The sequence below is a fragment of the Sciurus carolinensis genome, chromosome 5, assembly GCF_902686445.1.
Source record: "Sciurus carolinensis chromosome 5, mSciCar1.2, whole genome shotgun sequence".
NCBI lineage: Eukaryota > Metazoa > Chordata > Mammalia > Rodentia > Sciuridae > Sciurus > Sciurus carolinensis.
This window is the reverse complement of record NC_062217.1, coordinates 15,638,344-15,654,100: the sequence shown is the minus strand read 5'-3', so window position 1 is coordinate 15,654,100 and position 15,757 is coordinate 15,638,344. Positions and strand designations below refer to the sequence as shown.

The window sequence follows — 15,757 nt, the reverse complement described above, 5'->3', positions numbered from 1 at the left end:
TCAGGGATGGCCTGTGTCAAAGGAGAAAATAGTTTAAGACTTGAACATGGTATCTTGAGAATTTGCATCTTGGTGAGGGAGGGGTTTGTCCTTGCAGTTAGTATTTTTTTCTGACAGTCTCCTTGATGCCCTATCATTTCTTTTCTAAAACTACTTTATGAATTTAAACTTTTCTCCAGTGGAGACTTGTCTAGCTCTGGGAATTCAACCCTCTCCATTAGAATGTATTATACTGCACTTCTACTTTAGTGCTGTTAGCACTACAGAATGAAGCACTAAAAAGGCCAAAAGTTGCACATTTCTGTTGGCCGATTACCCTTCCAAATAAAACCTCAAGATGTAAATAAGGAGTACCCCAAAGATATGTGAACAAATTACACTGATTTAAGTGGTGGGGCTCTTCCACTAACAAGATAAAGTGGTCAGGCAACTTTCCCCTTAAAATGTTACTGGAAACTGGTGAGATGCTTTGAACGGTCTGATGTTTTCAATGAGCTCTGTTCTACTGGTTCATGAATGCCTTTTTTTTTTTTTTTTTAAGATAATGCAACTACTTGGTTTTTTAAAATCTACTTTCCTATTCACGATTAAAAATGTGATAAATCAGGTTTTTGGCTCTGAATAACAATGGCTTGATTTAGATTTCCTAGTAAATCTATTCAAAAGTGAAACAAAGGGTGCCTTTGGAGGATACCTTACACTTCACCTGGACCAGGCACGTAAGGGCAATTCAGATAAAAATCTTGTTAGGAACTCAACAAGAAATAGAGGATTTTCTCTTTTCCCTGGTTCAGGCTTTATTTAAACTCTTTGTTCAAAAAAAATGAACAGAGTGATAGTCGGATTCTAATTTACAGATATAGCTTAGACGCATCTAATATTAAATTAGAAGATCACACAAGAAACCATTTACACATAAAGGTTAAAACCAATATTTAAACTTTTTAAAACTTTATATTACATAAAGCCAAAATGAAACTAAATACATGTTAGCCAACTTCATTCACAAACATTAGTCAAAATATATACATTTAAAAAGAAACAAAAAAACTTTAATTGAGGAAGGTTGTTTTTGCTAAAATGTGTTTTATCATAATTTGCAAATGAATTGCAGGTGATCTAAAAAATAAACTAATCCAAGAGGGAACTCCAAAACACATTAAAAAGGTTCAAGTTGGAAGAGAAATGACAACTGGAAATGTAGGCATCTGTCAAAAACAATTCTGTGCTTTTTTTTCAGTTTTCCTAAATAATAAATATCTAATTGCCACTCAGACAAAAAGTCTGATTTAATCTTAGATAAAATTGCGATTCTGAAACAGTTCCGCAATACTTAAGTTAACTTTGACATTTGCTCAAATGTTTTTGAGTCTAAAACTGACTCAAATTTAGGGGAACAAAAATAACACATTTTCCAAGACTCAATGTTTTCACTGACATATACACATTTACAATCTTAAGGTGATTTCAGCCACAAGAGGAAAAGTGCTCTTTTCCCCTTTTGTAAACCGTGTCAAAAATCCAAACCAGTGGACTCTGAGAGACTTAGCTTTTTTCTTAAGGGGGATAAAATTCAATTGACAACTTTCATCTCACACAAGTGTCTTGTTTAGATTTCTTGCTCTTTTGAGAAAGAGCTCTCGCTCTGATTTGCATGTGGCAATAAACAAAAGAAACCGTGATCGTCTCACATACAAAAGGCCAGATTCGAGCTGGTCACTGGTCAAGAATGGATCCGGTCTGGGTATTCTGCTAGGGAGAACAGAGATCTACAAAGTTCAAATAGTACAAATAGGGAGCAAGGCAGCTCAGAGCCATCTCCCGCTCCGGAGAAGCTAATGACACAGATCAGCTTTTCCCCTGTGCCAGCCGTTTCAGACCTAACATTTGAACAGAGTGCATGCAACGCAGACCGGAGGGGCGGAAAGGAAAGGAAAGAGAAACAAAAGCAAAATCGACAATAAAACTTCCAACAACAAAACTGGAAAGCCCAACATGTCAAAAAGTTACTCCTCCACCTCTGTGGGTCAAAACGCAACAGGTTCCGAAGTGCAAAGCAAATACCAACTGCTGCCGGATACAACCGCTCTCTTTAAAGTTGGCTGCTGAAGTGCGGGTCGGAAATGATCCTGTGAATTCACACGCACACTCGCCCGCGCCCTCGCGCGCTCTGCCACTCGCACTCCGACTGGCATCTCTGCCTGTGCCTGGCACCTATACATCTTATGTATGTATATACAAACCGGGCCCCCAGTGGCCAGAGGGCGCACCCGGAGGCCGCGGAACTCGTACCTATACATATGTACACGTGTGCACACCGGTCCTCGCGAGGCGGCCCCGCGGGGTCATAGCGCGGCGGCGTAGGCCGCGGGGTAGGGGTCCAGCTGAGACTTGCCCATGCCCGGCAGCAGGATGTAGGCGAGCGGCGGCTGCAGCCCAGGGCTGGGCCACGCGCTGCAGTTGCACGGGATCATGTAGCCCGGGTTGCCCGGGCTGGGGTGCGAGTGCGTGTGCCCCCCGGCGGCCGCGGCCGCCGCTGCAGCCGCGGCCGCTGCGCCGTGAAAAGCGCCAGCGCCCGCGGTGGGGTAGCCCAGCGACGACGCGTACGGGAGGCCGGACGACGACGACGAGATCTCTGCCATCTTGGAGCCCAGGTCGAGCAGCGAGTAGGGGCTGCCAGCTGCAGCGGCTGCTGCAGCGGCGGCGGCGGCTGCGGCCGACTGCGGGAAGAAGACGCGCGCGGCGGCGGCGGCTGCAGCGGCGGCCGCCTTCTCCGGGTTGGCGAGCAAGGACTCGGGCACCAGGCCGCCGCCTGCCCCGGCGTGGAGTCCGGCGCCCGCCTTGAGCGCCGGGTGCTCGGCGTCAGCCACACCGCCCAGGCCGTAGGGCACGGGGAAGGCGAACTTGTCCTTCTTGAGCAGCGTCTTGGGCTTACGCCGCGGCCGGTACTTGTAGTCGGGGTGCTCCTTCATGTGCATGGCGCGCAGGCGCTTCGCCTCGTCGATGAACGGCCGCTTCTCCGACTCCGTGAGCAGCTTCCACTCAGCGCCCAAGCGCTTGCTGATCTCCGAATTGTGCATCTTGGGGTTCTCCTGGGCCATCTTGCGCCGCTGAGCCCGCGACCACACCATGAAGGCGTTCATGGGCCGCTTGACGTGGTCCACCGGCTTGGACATGCTTTCACTGTGCCGCGGCTGCAGCCCGCCGCCGCCGCCGCCCGGGCCCTCGCCCTCGGCCCGGAGGAAATCAATGTTGGCTGCCCGCGGGAACCCGCTCGGCCGGCCGGCGAGCACCCCCGCGTCGCTCCCGCGCGGGAGGAGGGGGCTGGGGGAGCAGCCCAGGGCCGCGGCGCCGCACTCCCGGCCGCCTTGCTATTCTCCCGCCGAGCGCTCGGGAAAATCCTCTCTGGGACTCTAGAACTTCTCGGCGGTGCTCCCACACCGCGGTGGCAGTTTGTCCTCGGCTTCTTTTTTGTCCTCTCCGGTTGAGTCTGCTCGATCTCCCCGCAGGTCGCGGCTGCCTGGCAAGCTCCCCCCGCCTCCGTCTTCTCTCTCCTAAATGCAAAGCAGTCCCGAAAGTTGCGTGGCGGAGGCTCTACCAAGTTGAACCGAGGAGCCCGCCGCCGCGTGCTGCCAAGTGCCAAAGGGGGCTCTCGGCGGCTGGAGTGTTTGGGTTCTCCTCGGTGACTTTCTCATTTGACAGAAGCGGATGGGGGTGGGGGAGGAGGAGGAGGGGAGGTGGCCCCGATGGAAGAGGAGGGGGAGGCGGAGGAGGGTCCGGGCGCGCCACGGGAACGCCGAGCTCGGCAATGGATATAAATACAAATACAGCAGCGCCAGCCGGTCTTCTTGGCTTCGGGCGCTGATGGAAACCCACCTATCGGCTGGGGCTTTTTTTTTGGGGGGGGGGGTGCTGTTCCCCCAGCACCTGCCTTTCGAGTCTTCCTCTCCGTCCTTTGCGCTGGAGGGGTGAGGAAGGAGGCTGGGTAGGCTTGAGCAGGCTTGGGGTCACCGGCCTCAGAGGAAATTCTCCTGGCTCGCCCAAGCGCGGTGTCGGGCGGTCCCCCGGGCCATGCTGACTCCGCTCGCTCCGAGGCCCCCCAGGAGGGCCGGCCGACCCTGGCCCCGAAGTACCCCGGGCGTGGAGGGCGGCGCAGCCTCCGCGCGGCGTCTCGGGCCGCGTTCCCTCCGCCGCCGCCCGGCACTTAAAACTAACTTCGCCCAAGTTTCCTGCGCCGGCGCCGCCGCGCCCCTCTCGACGCGCTCTCCTCCGAGCGTGCGTCGCGCTGGGGGCTCCCTCTCTTCGGGTTTCTCCCGCTGCAGCCGACCAGGCGCGGGGGCCACGATGCCGAAGGAGGGGGTTTAAGGAAAACGCGCCATCACCTCAGTTTCGCAGGTCTGCGCTGGCTTTCCCCACTGCGGCCGCGCAAAGGACCCCTTCCTGGCGCAGGCCGCCTCTCTGCGGATCCGAAGGCGGCTGGAGCTCTGTGCACCCGCTCAGGTGAGTGTCGCTACCTGCATGCGTACGCTCCCGGAGCCGGCGCTGGGTGTGCATGTCCAGCCGCTGCCGAGTGTGTATATCTTGGGGCTTGCGGAGGAGGTGGAGCCCAGGACTCCAGGAGGGAGGAGGGACCAGAGGAGCCTCCTCCCGCTCCCACACCCCCAGGACCTCGAATTAACAGGATCCCCCCTCCCGCCCTCCGCCCCCTCCCAATACTCCTCCTCCCACTCCTTTTCACTTGAGAGCAGGTTTAGGCGAGTGGAGAGTCCGCAGCGCGCCGCGGAGTCTGCGCACTGTTTTGCGTTGGCATCCCCCGGTGTCACTGCTGGCTGCCCTGGCCGGCCCAGCGCTGCTACCAGGTCGCGGCTCCGGGAGCATCTGCCCGAAGAATGAAGGAGGCGCGCAGAAGGAGAGCCTCGAGACCTACGGAGGAAGAGGGTTCAGCTTGGGGAAGGGAGGGACGCACCCTTGAAAATATTTGAGACTGTTCCTAGCAAGAAATTGCTCATTTTCCTTGGAGGTCCAGATGTAACTTGCAACAGATGCTTCCCGCATTTTCTTGCACTGCTGGTGCATCTAGTCTGAAGTAGTGGAGTGAAAAATAGCTCAGGAGGGACTGAGCGTCCTCTTGGCAAACCTTTCGAAAAGGAGCTGGCCCAGGCTGAGAGTATGCATCCTAGAGTTTTCAGCTCTTTAACAATTGTTTTGTTTTTTTTTTTAATCCTGGTCTCCACAACCATCTGTATTGCTGATCTCTTTAAGGTACAGTTAACTTTACAGTATCTCACTTAAATGCACAAGGTGAAGTTGTGGATAATAAGTATGAATTGTTTCAAAGAAGGAAGTAAAACATATTCATCACTTTATACTGGGATATTTTTATGCTTTTGAGTAGTGTTTTCTTGCTTGGTAGTTAGAGCAGTTTTTTCTTGAATTGACATGCAAAAAATTAAACAGCATAGTTTTGTTTGCATCTTTTTCCCACTTCTTGATCTGCCGCACATCTGTCTGGGGGTTGTAGTCTCAAGGTGGCCTGCCTACCAGGGAGAACTTGCTTGCCTTCTTTCTTTGGCAGTTTGAATTTGACTTAGCCATGTGTTATGTGCAAGTAGGAACTTCTATAAACGGTTAACTTTTGAAGTCTTCCTGCAATTTATGTTGAGTTCACACCCACACAGAAACACAAGCATTGATTGTAATTATGAACTTAAATAAGAATTGTTTTAGGCCATCATGTATTTTAAAGTTAGACTTCTTTTGTTGTTCATTTTAATCAAAGACTAGTGATTGTTTTCTTTTTAATTTTAGTTGTGATAACTAGAAATGTGAATCGGCAATAGCATGTTATGTGGTTTAGTATTTTTCTTAAGATGGTACATTTACAAGTGTTTACTTTGTATCAGTTATGCTCTTGTATTGCTAAAACAATTGAACCGATTTCTCCAGAACCATATTCCTTTAAGAGGCTTTGTAAAGACACTCTGTCATTCGCAGAATATTGGTGGTACAATAAATGGGTAGCACAATGTTTAAACACTAGCACTTACATAGACTAGAATATTAAATATTCTGTTTTCTGATAATAAACTACAAAATTATAATTCCTGAGTTTTTAACTTACTAACTTGTATAAGTTTGATGCAAAAATATTATATACAAAGAATATATGTGTAGGAACACAGGAGATGAAAAACTATTATTCACTAAAGATTATGAACAAAGTTGAGTCTAATCATAAAAATTACCTTGACACATGAAAAAGATAAGAATTGGAACAATGCACTTGACATTGGTGAATTAGATTATTTTACACTCTTTAAACTGTAAAATCTGTAATTATCACATTGAAAAGAAATGTATATGTGAATGAAATGTATGCTAATGTATGCTATAACTTATAAAAATACAAAAAATTCCTTGGATATAGTTTTTCCAGTATTAACTCTGCAGAAGTACCTGTTTAGTGATAGTAAACTAACTGAATTTGAAAGTTCTGAAGTCCATGAGTGTTGAACTACAGAAGACAAAGGTGTCATTTTAAAAACTGTACTTGTTTGTCCATTCACCCAATAAAGCTTCACACATTTCAAAAAAGGAGAGATGTGGGCTTCAATTTTACATTTTAGGGGATCAATATTCTTGGCCTAAGCTCTTCATATTCAAGGAAGGAGCCCTTCTATAAGCTGTGAATTAAAAGACAGCAACTGGATATCACTGTTATTAACCAACTTCACCCTCTTTCCTGAACCTGGTTGAACTTTTAATAAAGTAAAATTTCAAGCTATTTTCATTTATATGTACCAAAATGTTAATTCACTTTTAATTTCCTCCTATGTTATTTACAAATTGATGGTTTCCTGTTTTTCTTCTTGTGCCATTTTGTCCAAAAGATGAAAAAAATAGTAGGATACAGGAAATGGAATAGTCTTATGGGAGGAAATAGTGAAGGAAGAATAAACTGAAAGAGAATTATAAGTGTGATAGGCCTTGTCCACTCTTGTTAGTAAAAACCTGGAGAAAAGACTAATTGGATCAGTGGAATTGTGTGCGTCTGTGTTTTCCTGTGTCCACAGTAATAGTAACAGTAATAGTAAATATATCTATTCAGGAACTGAGAGACACTCTCAAAAAAGTTGATGTGTCTGTTGAAATTGTTTCCAATTTTTACTACCAAGCCCTTCCCAGTAAATGGTCTCCTTCTCAATTCTAAAACTTTCACTAGGAGGCAGCAATGAGGTTGTTGGGGAATTTTAAAATACCCTGGCAACACCAGACTGACTAGCTTGCTTTCTCTTTCTCTTCATTAAAGAGAATACCTAAGTCCCCAAACGAACTAAGACATTCCCCTCCATCTTTTTCAGTCTCCCCTCTCTCACTGGATTTTCACCCAGATAGTTCATGGTGGCATTTTTCTAGAACCAGGGATGTGAAAGACCCCAGCAAAGAAAAGAAACCTATGGGGTACTGAGAGATAACCAGAGGGAAGTGATGGGCAGTAAAGGTGATGCCATCAATATGAAGAGGGCAGATAATCACACCAGGAACACTCAGAGCCTGCGGCTGAAGTCAGAGAACCTCGAGGTTCTGTTCTTAAGCAAGTGCACTGCAAGAAGCCATGAGCTTTCATACCTGTGTGGAAAGGCATTACAGCCTGTTGGTCCTGTTAGGAAGGAAATGAGCAAACGACGTCAACAGCCAACCTTAGACTTTTGCTACAGCCCTCCTGTCCTACTATCAGTCCCGATAAAGGGAAAAACCCCAAGGACATGGTCCACATAAATCCCGAGACACAAGAAGAGCTGATTTGAGTTCAACAGTCTTGGTTGGAGCTACTAGATGCAAAAGTGGCCCTTTACCATTTATTGCTAAATTTTCATCTTTTGGAGATTTCTTTTTTATTTTTTTAGTTGTAGATGGACACAATACATTTATTTTATTTATTTATTTTTATGTGGTGCTGAGGATCGAACCCAGGGCCTCACCCATACGAGGCCAGTGCTCTACCCCTGAGCCACAACCCCAGCCCTCATTTTTGAGATTTCTGTCCCTTTATTCACACCACTCCTGCCACACCTGGGAACTAGGAATATACAGATCACACTTTTCCTCGTTTCTTCTTTACTGTGCTCAAGCAGGCTGGCATTTTCAAGAGGCTTTACCTAGATGACAGCAAGAAAATCAAAATAAAAAACTGCCCCCTCTTGCCCCTCCCAAACCTTTATGATAAAAAATAATACAAATAATCCAAGATGGACAACTTCACAAAATTCTGATTTTAGATCTCATTAATCCTAGAAAGCATGGAATGCTTCAATTGTCTTAGGCTAAGTGCTTTTTAGGGGGAAGAGAACTAGTCTTAAAACCACAAATGAATGAGGAGATGTGGATAGTCAGCCTGTTGTCATGTGGACTGTGTCACGAAAAATCCTTCAAACCTTCTGTCGTTTTCAAAAGAGGAGACTGTGTTCTGGTGGAGTGGGGTCACTTGTAAGTTTTGTCACCAGTATGGGCTGGTTTATTTATAGAACAAAGCTGAGAGGGGTTCCTCCTTAAACATCCCAGCAGGGTGGTTGATAGGTGGTGCTTCTAGTTTGACAGAGCCCACTCTGGCTCTCCTCCCTAGTTCTGTGTGGTCCTCCGACTCCAATTCAGTTTCCTGCTTTAGATCTCCTGTGCTGAGTAGTTTGTTTATCTTTATGAGTTATTGAGCTTCTAAGATACCTTTGCATGCATTCTCTTATTTAATTTTTAGGAAAACCCCGTAAAGTAAGGTTTACCATCTGCAACTTGTAGCTTGGGGGACCAGAGCCCTGAAGTAACTTGTCCAAGGTCACACAACGTAAGTGGAAGAATTGCAATTGACATCGTGCTGGTGTCCTTAACCAGCACCACCTGAGTCCAGTGGAAGGTTCAGCCTCTTCCTGGCTCAGATTCTCAATTCAAACTACTTCCTCAAGCTTGCTGTGACTCACCCAGTGCTCCACTCCCTCTTTGAGGGAGAGAGGGAGTGCCCAGTGGTAATCTCCAAAGGTGCTCCAAAGCCACAACAGCCCAGTTAAAAGGGGCAGTCCTCAAAGTCCATTCTGGCTGCTCTGCTGCCAGGCCTTCCCTGGCCTATGAGGTCAGCACAGCTTTGGTCTGAGTTGCAATCCACTATCCCTGCTCCACGGACCTCCCATTGCAAACACTGCACCATTGCCAGCCCTGAATAAACCCAATCTCTACCCTTTCTCTGATAGCCACAGCTGCTAAAAGGACTCTCATAACAATGTTATCTAATCTCCCTCTTTATTTCCCCCAGCCCTAGGTGGGGGCCTTCCTTCTTACCTCCTCCCTTCTCCCTCCCTCTCTACGTTTCTTTTGTGAAACCCAGGCACACAAATTTGGTTTAATCATAGTTTCTGATTCATAATACATTCTTATAATTGGCCCATCAATAGCCTGCTCTTATTTATTTAGCTTTTAATAATTTAACAAGCACCTATGAAGCTATCACCTAAAATAAAATCAGTTGGTAAACCTATAGCTAAGCAAATGATTTAGGTTAGCCACCTCCCCCACCCATGGAACCATTTTCATTACCTTGATTTTGGTATACTTTTTAAAAAGTATGTTTTGATTTTATTACTATTATTGTTTTATTTCTCTATATTTATTTTGTAGTACTGGGGATTGAACCCAGGGGCTCTTTACCACAGAGTTACATCCAAGCTCTTCATTTTTTATTTGGAGACAGGGTCTTGCTAAAATAAATTGCCCAGGCTAGCCTCAAACTGTCTATCCTCCTGTCTCAGCCTCCTGAGTTGCTGGGATTACAGGCCTGTGCCACCACACCTGCCTTGGTTTTTATTTTAATTTGTCTTTTACTTAAAAATGTTTTCATAATCTTTATTGATTTTTTCCATTTAATCATTTGTGGATATGTCAATCTTATTGCATCTTGCTGTCGTTTATTCATGTTAGCTGCTATCTAAAGTTCAGTTGCATAAAGGCTCCACAGCCTGCAGCATGCTCTCTGTGTTCATGAGCATGAGGGTTGTTCCCAGTTTTGAACCACTTTGAACTGACTGCTAAAGGCAGTCTCACTCATGTGTACTCGTGTGCGTGCACTCCAGCAGAAAGCTGCAGTATGGGAAACTCTCCTCCTTCCATGTCTTTTTTCCAGTTGGGTCCATCTGTGTTTCTGTTTGCTTTGATTTTTCTCCAGGCATTCAGAGCATTGGGTTATTTTGTTTGTTTGTTTGTTTTTTTAAATATTTTGACTCATGTTTATTATCTGTGGAGAGATTGGTCCTATAGAAGCTATTTCTCCATTATCAGAATCCATCTGAAATTGATTGGGGGAGTCAGTAAAAGATTTGGTTTCTTTCTGGATGAATATTCAATTTTTTAGAACCATCATCATGGCCTTTTCATACTGCTCATGAGTGCTACCTTCACCCTAAGTAAAATTGATATGAACTGATTTCTGAGCTCTTTATTTTGCTTCATGTTTTTCAGTTATTTTTGTACCAATATTGCGCTGTCTTAATTCCGGTAGAGCAAGTTCTCTCGTCTTCTTTTTCCAAACTATCTTGGCTGCTCTTGGCCTTTGTATTTCCATAAAAATTTTAGAACACATTGTCCAGTTCCAAATATTTTTTAAATATCCAACTATCTTTTAAAAGCCTTTTAATTAAGATTGCTATAAACCCCCAGGTTGATTTAAGGAGAACTGACATCTTTATAAAGTTAGTTCTTTTAATTCATGAACCTAGTATCCCGCCATTAATTTTGTTGTTCTTCCTCTCAGTAATAGCTTTTGGTAAAATTCTTATATATCTCTTATTCCTAGGTCTTAAAAATATTTTTATACCACTATAAGTAGCATATTTTAAAGTTGCTATCTTTTAAGAAAGAAAGCATCTCTTCAAGAATTTTAGTTTCTGTTCATTGTTGGTATATAGAAATGCAACTGATTTTTATATGTTGACTTTGAAAGTGGCAACCTTGTGAAATAGTGTTTAATTTAAATAACTGAAAATTCTTTTAGATTTTTTACATAATAGACTCTGTACATATCGAGAGTTTTGTTCCCCCATGCTAATTCTTGCATATTTACCTCTTCTTCTTGCTTTGCTGTGCTGTCTAGACTCTTCAGGTCATTGTTGAATAGAATTTGTGATGGTACATGTTCTTGTCTTCGGTTCATGTATGGCTTCCTAGGGGTGGAGGGGGTCACTATTCTCTTTCCAGAGTTAGGGACTTTGAACAGTGTAATTGAACCCTGGTCCTACTGCCACCCAATCACACACATTGACACATTTTACTGGGATTCTTCTTGGTTATGCTTTTCTTAGTTCAGACAGTTGGCTAACCAAACCATTCAGTATTTCGAATAAGGACCCCACTCACTGAGTGCATCAACTCTGAACACTGGAGAAGTTGCTCCTTCCTGTATTCTTCCATATTCCCGGCATAGGTTTTTGCCAAATAAAGTTTGCTCACCACTTGCCTGGTTATGATCTCAGGCTGCTGTGGCTTGTTCCTCTACCATCATGTGATGCACCTCACATTAGGAACTGTAGCCTCTGTGCCCACATGGGTAGGCAGAAACTCCAGGGCCCTGAAGGCTGGGTCCGTTCTCCCTAGTTTCTTGCACCCCCTTTGAAGAGTGTAACCACTTGGTCTAGCCTCGGTGTCTGGTTAAGGGCAGGTCAGAGCCCCCAAACCCTCCACATGGTCCATACCTAAATGAGAACATTTGTTGTACCCGAACTTTGTTTGTTTCCTTTCTCTGGAGTCAGAATAAAATAACCCATGAAGAAGCAAAGCCATCATTCCTTCTAATTTTTGTTGCTCGAATATAATGACAGTACACAAGTTAGGAATCCTGAAATATTAAAAAATAGTGATTTGTCTAACAGCAATCTGTACCTAATCAGTCCAGCTGCCTGAAAAGATGACTCATGACCTCAGTGGACTTATCACCCCCTGATATTTGTCAAGTCACATTGTATTTTAATGCTTTGTTTGTGCACCGAAGTGTTTCTATACACTAACTTCCTAGTTGACGTGTCTTTTTGTTCATTATCAGCCTCCAATTTCACATTCCAGTCAGTTGTCAGGAGTGGCTTGACTCTAGAAACACAGGCACGCCTGCCACGCTGCTTTTCAATGTGCTTTTAAAACAGTGTTTGACATCTATGCATGTACATTGTCTGCTAGCAAGCACATCTATTGCTGTCAGACAAAGTTCTGTTTTTGATAAAATTTGTCTTTGTTTATTTACTTGAGACAAAAAGGAAGTTTTCACTGTATCACAGGGCTTGCTTTTGAATAAGATTCTGTCTTTACTACTTGGACACGCGGGAGTGATTTAACAGACTGGAAACAATATAAGAAAATATTATTTGATAGATTTATTAATAATAGTTTGGAGTTGCTTTTTCTATGAACCTTTTGTGACAAAACTCCAAAAGTCTGAGTAGCCTTCTCCTGGCTTTATGCATCTCTGGGCCATGGATGGGCTATTATCCTGCTGCCAGCACCTCCTGGTTTCAACTGTTAACCCATTTGTGTTTCCTTACCTAACTTCAGACACCCAAGGGCAAGGACCATATCTTTTTGATCTTTACATCTCAGCACCTAGCATGGCTCCTGGCATCACACAGGAGCTCTATAAATTGTTGGTGAATGAACAAATCAGCCACACGCTCTTAAGTCCATATGTGCACAGCCAAGAAGGGAGAGGTGGAAGACTTAACCCCATGTTTCAGATACAGGATTATCAAGCTAATCTTAATTAATTAATTAATCTTAATGAAGTCTACACTGATGCTGGAAAATGCAATGACTTAAATAATGTTAAATAACATACCCCAAGTAAAACTCCCATATTCTTACCTTCTATTATCAAGATATTTTAAGTATGATCCATTCCACATGCTCTTGCCCTGAATAATTTGGTCATTATCTAAGTCCTTAATTTTAAATTGCAATTGAGGACAGGTCTTTCACAAAGACATTTGTGAATGTTCAACTGTAAAAGTTGTTTAACCTTGGCTTTTAAAAATTCCTGGACTATAAAGTGAAATGTTGTAATTAAATTAAGTCACATATTTTTATATTTTTATAAAATGAATGTAATACTTAAAAGACTGGCAATTAGGGCTGGGGTTGTGGCTCAGTGGTAGAGCACTTGCCTAGCATGTGTGAGGCACTGGGTTTGATTCTCAGGACCACATATAAATAAATGAATAAAATAAAGGTCTATCAATATCTAAAAGACATTTACAAAAAAAGACCGGCAATTGTACATTCTCATTTAATTCATTCTAAAAATCACATTATCTTTTTTTGCTATGCTTTAACAGAGTGATGCAATTTTTATGGTAAGAATTCTTTGGACCTGGGGCAGTCAACACTTAGAGAACTCTCAGTTGTACCAAGATGAGCCCTTTTATATTTGATTTCCAAAAGGGGCTTGGGAAGAGGGCAGGTAAAGGACTACTCAAATATTTTGTTTCAGACTTATGCTGTGGACTGAATTATGGTTTCTCCCAAATATGTTGAAGCCCTAACCCCCAGTGTGGCTGTATTTGCAGATGAGGCCTCTAAGGAAAAAAACAAGGTTAAGTAGGCTAGTAACAGTGGGTCCCTGAAACAATATTAGTGCCCTGATAAGTCCTTGTAAGAACAGACATTAGAGAGCATGTGTTCTCATCCCCCCTCTTTCTCTCTCTGTTCTCTTCTCTCTCTCCTCCCCATCTTTCCCCTATTCCATGCTCTGAGGAAAGGCGATATAAGTACAAAGACCCCATCAACAAGCCAAGAACAGATCCCTCACCAGAAATTGAATCATACTGACATGTTGACATTGGACTTGCCACTTTCCTGAACAGTGAGAAAATAAATATTTTTTGTTTAAGCCACCCAGTCTGTGATATTTTGTTATGGCAGCCCAGGCTGGCTGATAGAACTTCTACAGTGTTTGATATTTTACATCAAAATTTGTTTTTGTCTTTTGTTACACAAAAAAATAACAACTATGTCTCCCACCCACCAGTAACTTTGCTCCTCTTCACCCCCAAAGTAAAGTTTTAATTCTGAAGCAGATTTTCCTTCATCTTCTCAAACTGTACTAGTTCCTTCTATAAAGACAGAAGAGTTTAGTGGCATAAACTGAAAATTGGTGGGTTTTTAAAATCTTTTTTCTTAGAGAAGCAGAGGTCTTGGATGTTGGGCTGGGATTGAGGGGCTGTAACTGCGAGTCTGAGGCAGAGCTATGCTGAGGGGAATTCTACAAAGTACAAGGTGATGATCAGAGAGATTTGTGTGTACAGAGAGTGAAGGAAGTTACAAGAAGCATTCACACTACACTACTTTTAAAGAATTAATGTGATTAGCTCTACATGGAGTTGGGATGACAGGCTGATGCTTGACTCTGTGCGTCTTTGATTTTATTTTACCATGGAAATTCAACTGGCTGCCTCCAGAAACCTGTGCTCAGTGGCTATAGACTGGTAAATTAAAGATTTGAGGCATGTCTTTCATTGATAATTGAAGTCTAATAACTCAGTCTGTGAATCTGAGTTGACCTCAGTGTCTTGCTTGACCAATATGATTCAGCAAAAGTATCACTCTAGGACCTTTGAATCAGGCCATCAGAAGCTCTGCTTGCTGGGGTTCTTGGTCTGTGGGAGCCCCAAGTGGCCATGTGAAATTTTCAACTACTCAGACTAACTCTTTGAAGAGATGTGCTGATATGTAGTACTGGTTGATTTAAGCCTTCTGGACATCCCTGCCAAGGTGCCAGACATGAGACCCTCTAAGGTAATGGTCCACCAGCAGATACCACCCAATGACCTTTGTCGTAACATGTGAGACAGAAGAATCAACCTGCTGAGCCCTGCCTGAATACCTAACCTACACAATTATATCATACAATAAATTACTTGTTGTAGTAACCCACTATTTTTCAGCAGTAGATAACAAACAACAACAACTCTCAGCTAGATATTCAAGTCTAGAGTTACAATTAACAATCAAGTCAATCTATTAGTTTACAAGTGGATTCTATTAAAGACTCCTTAATTCCTTTAAACCCTGACGAGCCAGATTTAATATAAGAAGTAAAGTAGAAAAACACAAAGTTTGTAAAGTCTGCAAGAGAAGACTTTCCCAGCACAAAGAAAATGACTCGAGAGCTGCAGAAGTTCTGTATAGTTCTATATAGTTTGGGCAGAATACGGGAGAGGTTAGCAAGAAGCCCCTCTGCCTGGTTGGGACCACTCTGTTGTAATCTTTTTTCTAGTTCAGAGTACTGTCTCTTAATTTTTTTTTTTCAATTTTTAGTTGTAAATGGATATAATACCTTTATTTTATTTATTTATTTTTATGTTGTGCTGAGGATCGAACCTAGTGCCTCACAATGCCAGTTAAGTGCTCTCCCACTGAGCTGCGACCCCAGCTCTGGCTCATAATTTTTAATCCTGAAAAAAAAAAACAAAACAGCCTTTTCTTAGTTACTTAGTTATAAAGGAATAAACTGTCTTTTCCAGACTTTCTGGGAGGGGCACAGATTTACTTCCCACGAGGAGACAAACTTCCCCTGACCACATATGGCACTTTTCACTTGTGTAATCATAGCTCAAAGGAAATTCTTCAACAAACTATATAGTTTAAATCTAAAATATTAGACTATCTCAATTAACAAAATAAATGCCAAAAATATAATATTTTATATTTTCTGGTAATATTTGTCTTACAGTTAGTA

At 43.5% G+C, this 15,757-nt stretch overlaps 1 protein-coding gene across 1 annotated transcript; it reads right to left on the bottom strand.

Annotated features, from left to right (window-relative positions):
* Positions 1 to 781: 781 nt before the first annotated feature.
* Sox21 (SRY-box transcription factor 21) lies at positions 782 to 4,570 on the bottom strand. The gene has a single exon (XM_047554621.1). It carries the CDS (start codon positions 3,174 to 3,176, stop codon positions 2,346 to 2,348), a length of 831 nt encoding a protein of 276 aa, XP_047410577.1. The 5' UTR covers positions 3,177 to 4,570; the 3' UTR covers positions 782 to 2,345.
* Positions 4,571 to 15,757: the final 11,187 nt, after the last annotated feature.